General features: G+C 42.9%; 1 protein-coding gene across 1 annotated transcript; it reads right to left on the bottom strand.

The window, feature by feature from the left end:
* Positions 1 to 966: 966 nt before the first annotated feature.
* CTHRC1 (collagen triple helix repeat containing 1) lies at positions 967 to 5332 on the bottom strand. Its single transcript, XM_009081996.1, has 4 exons — positions 5288 to 5332; positions 4085 to 4306; positions 2623 to 2839; positions 967 to 1422 (listed from the first exon to the last, which is right to left on the bottom strand). Exons 2-4 carry the CDS (start codon positions 4295 to 4297, stop codon positions 1280 to 1282), a joined length of 573 nt encoding a protein of 190 aa, XP_009080244.1. The 5' UTR covers positions 4298 to 4306; positions 5288 to 5332; the 3' UTR covers positions 967 to 1279.
* Between the last annotated feature and the right edge of the window lie 1676 nt (positions 5333 to 7008).

The raw sequence follows: 7008 nt of genomic DNA, 5'->3' as shown, positions 1-7008 counted from the left end.
GGAAAGCTCAATGCTCCCCTGGCTGCAGGTGTGCTCCTCCAGCATCCCTAACAAGCTGCAGGCAGGAGCTACTGGTCAGAGATGCCTGGGGAAAATCCTATAACCTCTTCAGAAAATAAACTGAGATTTAATCCTAAATAGCTGAAATAAATTATCTCAGATTTATTGTTTTTTCCTTTTAATTTCTGGGAAGATTGTAGATTTCTGCATGTCGTACATGCTTTTCTAGGTTTTGTTTCATTAATGTAACATTGATTTTGTAATACAGTCGTGGTTATTGTTTCCCTTTAGAATGTGTACAGTTTTTGAAAATTTTTGAGTATATCACTTGTAGCATTTGGAAGAAAATACTTAAAACACTGAAGCTAATGCTGTGCTGGCAGAATAAATGTTGTCACTTGTCAAATAGCTGTGACATCACTGTCTCACTTTAGCAGTACACTTTTTGGAAGCCAAGGCATTTCAACCTGCCTTACTTCTGTATCTTCCAAACTATTAAATATATCTAGCTTTTAATTAACACCAGAGTGATTCTATATGTCTGGAAGATTAAATCCAGGAGAATTATTTTATTGGAGCAATGAACTGTCAAACTGAAATTATTTAATGACTGCATCCTAACAATGGAGGCAAATTATAGATGTTTATACTGCAATCCAGTCTCAAGAAGCAAAAGAGGGAAGGAGAGCTTAGATAGTCTATTTTTACTTAGTTACTCAGAACAAGGTACTTAATGCTTACCACATCATCTAGGTCATAGTTAAGTCACCAGGAGTTTGTTGAGAGACAAGACTGTAACAGCAGAGCAGTTATTCACACGAGTAGATGTTACCTATGTTTTCTGAAGGCTAAAGACAAGGCCTGAATTTACTTTCTTAATAATTTATCTATAAAGTCTTCTAAAAACATTGTATATCCTAACACCATGTGAAATACCTTAAGCAGTTTGATGATCAATAAAACAGCTTTTTTTTTTGTAAAAGGTCTTATTTATTTGATACAAAAAGTTGCAGTTAATTCTTAAAACAGTGGTGGTATTACATCAAACAAGGGATTAAAAAGTTAATGAACTTGGCTTTGATATTTATACTCTAAAATGATTATTATTAATAAGCTTCTGCAATGTGCAAAACAAGGCTAACAAAGGCTATAGACACAAGGCTTTGATGCCTTTCAGTCCAGGAACTTGCATCCAACTCTACAGAAGTAAATTCTGAAGAAAACAGTACAAAATTTTTAAAAAAATAAAAATAAAAGAGATATAAAAAGGGATGGAAAGCTATTTTGGCAGTTCTTCAATGATGATTCGAGAGACTGAATTCCACCCAGTAGAAGCATCTCCTCGTGGATAATCTGAGCAAGTCCCAACCCAGATGGCAATATCCACCAAGCCAGCATTGATCCCTTCGCACAGACCTTCCACTGGTTAAAGACAAAAATCAGGTTACCTCAGCAGACACAACCCCTTAGTGGTGCACACCTGAACATGGACACAAGTACTTAAGAACAGCAGTTCATTGAAGCTCCTGCTATTTAGTTAAACCTGAATAGGATTTTTAGAAATAAAAACTATTACATAGAGATGTAGCAACAGCAGTTACAGTCATGCACTGCCTTTGTCCACGCTGCTGCTTGACATCTGTTGCAGTACCTGAAACAGATCACAATCCATAGGATGGCTAAATGGGATGTAGACCTGCTGCTTTAAACATCCAAATTTACAAACTGGGAGCTGGGATGTCTCTTCACACGCATCCAGCCATCCTTTTAGCAGGGATGGGGAGGAGGAACTCTGGGGTGCAGCCTTACCTCCACAGCTAAGTCCTGTAAAGGTGATTCCTACCCTGTAAATCTTTTCTGCTCTTAATTAACTGCTTCTGTACGAAGTTCCACTTTGTTGCCCTATTTTTGCCCCACTAGCAGCACTCGTTGGTGATGGGTTAATGAAGACAGGTGGGTCCTACCCCTTGGTGAAAAAAACCTGTGATAGCTCCAGACATTAGCTTTCATGCAGTCATGCTGTACAGGGAGAAAAGTGAACAAAGAGCACAGACTTGATGTTGGTTCTATTTTCCTAGTGTCGCATCCTTTTGTGTTGAATGACTTCACTAATTTGCCTTTTGCTTAGCAATTGAGTAATTATTTATAGGTATTTTGCTTTGAAGGTAATTTTGTGCCCCACGTGAAATTATCGTAGAAGTTCCAGGAGGAATAAGTCCCATTTTATGCACAGATAATGTGCAAATAACAGTATTTCAAGCCATTATTATACTGTGCTTGGCAGTAAGGCAGTTTCTCCACAGGCTAATGCAGCACAGAATGTCCCTGTATTCATGTTGCAGCAGAGATCAGTAGAACTGTCTGGATAGAAATCTCTTCCATTTCTAAATCACAGGATATAAATACCACGCTAAGAAAGTACCAATTAGAATAAATAATCGCAATACTTTTACTATCAATAGTTAACTCTGAGGCAGCAGAGTAACAGTAACAAGTGTTAGCTGGTGGTGCTTCTGCCTCCTCTTTCTGTCCTCTGCCTTTCTAAGGCAGATGGCACTCTGCATTTGGTGTCTGCCACTGCCTTCTCCTCCATCTCTGCGCACTCAGCCTCAGCATACATACCTGAAGAAGTTCGGTGTATATTAATAGTAGAATTCAGCTCTGGGCTCCCTTGATCTAAGTATATTATGGCTTCAATAGGAAGTGGCCCAGCACACTCTGCTCCGTTAAAAGTGAAGTACCAGCGCTGACAACAGGCGTTTTTGCATTTGAGCCGCAGTGACCCACTGAAGAGCACCCGGAGAGCACTGTTCGAGCGCATCTTTGTGAAGGTACATTCCTATGAGGAGACAAAAATGCACTTGGGTTTGAACCTATTTTCTATATATTTATGAAATATGTTTAGGAATATATTTATTTCTGAATGTTTTGGCTATTCTCTGTAGTTCCCCTCAGTTAGAGCCCGGCAAATGTCATTTAGTGCAAAGACGTGAATCAGAAACATCTAGCACCTCCTAGATGGCAGCGGACAATTAGAATATGGAAATTCTTAACTTCATTTAAACAATGCCTGTTGTTAGGTTGGTAGCCTAGTTACCTTCTGGAGTTTATATAAAGGGGTACAAGCTGTCTGGAAGTTGCACTCACATCACCAAATCACAAAATCATTAGCGTTGGAAAGAACCTCTGGAGATCTAGTCCAACCCCCAAGTCTTTGCATGAGAGGACTGTACAATAACTGTCTCTGCTACCAGAAATCCTGGACTGAATTATCACAAGATTTCTGAGAGGCTTAAACCCTGATAAAAGCTTCACAACTGAAAAAGAAACACTTTCAGGTTTTTAAGTGGTTGTTATCCTGTCTTCAAAATGTTGGATATCATGGAGGGGAAAAAGAAAACAGCAAAAAAGAAGCTAGGGACAGTTCTGCAAGTACAAGGCAGTGAGAAAAATCTACTACAAACATTGATTCTCACTCTAGCCGCAGCAGTGGCAGTTACTCCAGCCATTCTGGGCTTTGCTTCATAGCTGAGATTCAGCTGGGATTTCTTCCCCTCTTTTAGGTTTGCACCATTGTGTTTGTGTTTTACACCCAGGGCAGCAGTGGAGGACAGACTATTTGGGTCAGTCTGGGTAGCATTGGTGATTCTGTTCCTGAGCAATGCTTATCCTTTGCAGCAGCATCCTGCAACTGGGTTTCAGTGAGCAACAATTTTGAAGCAGGAGTTGTAAAGAGAGGTACAATTAACAGATTAAAGATGTACATGCCTCCTTAGGATTTCAATGGTAAAAACCTTGCCCTGTTTTGGGCAAGCTGGAGGTACTTTTTCGATGGTCTTCTCAATGTGCTCCTATACCAGCCACATTATCCTTCTGAAACCCTAATCCAGAAATTAAATGGGCATGTAGCTGAAACACAGCTGAGAGGAATCCAAAGTAGCTAATCCTTTGACAATTTCACCCTTACATGCAGAAAAAGGCTCCAACAGGAGATTTGTACAATTGGTGCTGCCCAGCTCACAGAGGCAGACCTAGAGCTTGCTGTGCTTGGTGAAGTGCAGCATCCTGGGCAAAGCTAACTTACCGCAATCTTCCCAAGGTCAATGCCATAATTAAGTGCACTCCACGAGCACTGCTTGAAGTTGGGTGTCCAGGACTCCTCGATGCTCTCACGCATGCATTCACCCTTCTCCCCTTTCAGCCCATCTCGTCCCGGGATCCCAGGTGTCCCAGGGATCCCGTTGGCACCTGGGTTTCCATCCCGTCCAGGAACTCCACTGGGGCCTTGCAAGCACATGCCATTGTACTGAAACACAGAGCAGATCTTGCTGCTTCCATCCCTTAACTCTGAAGATAACCAAGTCAAACACAAATGAACAACAACAAAACATAAAACCCCTGCTGTGCCACAAGTTAAAGGGCTATTTCTGCATCATCAAGAAAATAGTTCCATAGAGGAGAAAAAAAGGAAAGATAAATTTTCTGAGAGAAGCAGCACCAGTAAATTTGCTGTAAATTAAGATGCCAATAATTTTATTAAAAGATACATAAATCTTAGAATTAAAAATTTGCCTAGTCCAAGAGCTAAAACATGTTGGAAACCCTCAGAAGATTCAAAACATTTCAACACAGGAACAAAAAAAGAAATCATGTGTTAATAGTTACTTTCTCCTAACCTACCATTGCTTGTATAACTGTCTTGGTTAACAAGCTTTCATTATATTTTATTTTTTTTTAAGTAGAGACACTTTTGCATTTCATAGAGAGCAGGTTTGGGAAGCTGCAACCTGGAATAATCCTGAACTCAGGATCCCCATTTGTAACAGTGGGTAGGCACACATGGTAGGATGGCACAATGACAGCCTTCCTAACGTCCCAATATTAGGAAAGGTCAACTACTGCTCTCCCATATTAACACACATTGCCTTCACATTTTATGAGACTTGGGTTTGCCCTCCTTGGAGAGCAGCTCAGATCTCCTTCCCCCAGCAGCCTGAATGCTGAGATATGGGAGGAGCACAGAAACACTAAGCAGGAACCTGCAGGGGCTGGCAATGGCTTTTACTTCAAATGCTCTTTCCCATCCGGTGACTGACTGCTTACTTCAGTCTTCATCCCAAATCCTCACAGATATTCTGTTCTTCCCCTTTCTCACACCTATTTATCTTCATCTGTTTTAAATCACCCAATCCCCACCTATTTCAAAGAGAAACAGTGCTGCAACTAGTCCCTTCTTCCCAGTCATGCCCCTATCTGTGCCACAGGAGCTGTAAACCACAGCTCCTGCCCTCTCTACTTGGTCAAACTGGTGAGTTTTCTTCTTATGGGATTGCTCCTTTTCATAGGCCTTTGTGCAAAACCCATGATAGCCATCACAGACTCAGCTGGAGCCGCTCCAAAAATAATATCAGTGACTGTATGGAGAAGTCTGGTGTGAAGTAAGACAAGAATTGGGCTAATGGTTGCTGTTTTTTCCCCTTACTGCCTTCACCAAGAAAACACTGCTGGTGAAGTTCGGTGGAAATAGTGGAATATTTTATCAGGAAAGTCACATTTTAGAAAAGATATCTAGAGAGAAGGCTGGTTGGCAGGGCACACACCAACCCAGGGACCATGAGAACAATGCAAGAACATTTCTATTTCATGCAGCACTGGTTATCTGCTTTTGCTGCCATTTTCCCATTGGACTCAATTTGTAACAGTGACTCGCTCTGGCTTTTGCATGTGGTTACTCACCACAGAAATCCTGCATGTGGAAAAGGGCAAGAGCTGGGGGCAGGCCAAGGCTCAGGCCAAGACTCAGGCCTGTTGCTCCCCATCCCCAGAGACAGTGTGAGGAGCTGGGCTGTCCTGGCAGAGGGGCACTGCAGCCACCCAGAGCCACACTGTGACCTTCCAGGGAGAGCAGCTCAGCCACTGCACACCCCAAAAAATTGATGTGAGTACAAGGGATTACCCAGGCTTCAGGCTTCACTCCAACTAAAATCACCTGTCTTGCCAAATCCAGTCTTTTTCATGCTCTCTTAAGCTAGAAATGCATAAAACATTTTAAAATGCCCGCTGAAGGCAGGATCCCCTCTTGGCCATGCCTTCATTCTGCCCTGGCAGGGCGTTAGGGATCCCCTCTTGGCCATGCCTTCATTCAGACTGCTCCAGCTAACGCAGACTGGAGCAGTCTGTACAACCAGACTGTGCAGAGTCAGCTGCCATCGATTTACCCACGTTTTGCTGCTCACTCTGGTGCGGAGCAGCAAAAAGCATGGAGCAATGCCAGAGAAATGGGGGGCCCTAAAATACTGCTCCAACAGCAAATACAAGTTTCTTCATGCATACAGACTCCTTGTTCTCAATGCAATTCAATTTCCACAATAAAAGTGAAAAGACAATGAAGTGGTCTGAAAGGAACTTTGCTATCAATGGTGCTTCCAGCACATCACTTCAGGAGATCCCTCTGGAGCCCATGGAAGAAATGGCCGTGCCAGTGATTTTCTATAGGAGGTGAACAGCAGCTCACAGAAGTACCTTCACATCTGCTTTCTGCATTCCAAGGGCTGGAAAATCTCCCTCCTCTCATCTATCCCCGAGATGGGATAGTCCCAATGCATTCAGGTTTCTCGTTGCAATGGAATTGCAAACAGCGGTATGTGGTCCCAGGAGCCGAAGGGATTAACGTGACTCCAAGGAAAAGATTTGCTAAAAGTGTCGATACAGTTTTCCGAGTGCCTGCTGAAGAGCAGATCTTTTATTTATCTTGCTGTGTACTTCTCTTATTATTACTTATCCACTAGCCCTTTAGGAACTAAACAGCATTGTCGGCTCCTTTGGCAGGGCTGTAAGGTTCCAGCATTGCCCCTGCAGTGCGGGAGGGCAGGAAGGAGCCCGCGGCGATCAGCCCCCGGCGCCAGGCAGGGCGAGGAACGGGGGCTCCGCCGGCCCGACGGAGGAAAAGAAGACACCCCCAGGCACGAAAACCTGCGGTTTCTGTCAAAGCCTGTCCGACCCTTTCTC

This window comes from Acanthisitta chloris, unplaced genomic scaffold, assembly GCF_000695815.1.
Source record: "Acanthisitta chloris isolate BGI_N310 unplaced genomic scaffold, ASM69581v1 scaffold24500, whole genome shotgun sequence".
In the NCBI taxonomy this organism is placed as follows: Eukaryota; Metazoa; Chordata; class Aves; order Passeriformes; family Acanthisittidae; genus Acanthisitta; species Acanthisitta chloris.
This window is presented reverse-complemented; position numbering and strand designations above follow the sequence as displayed.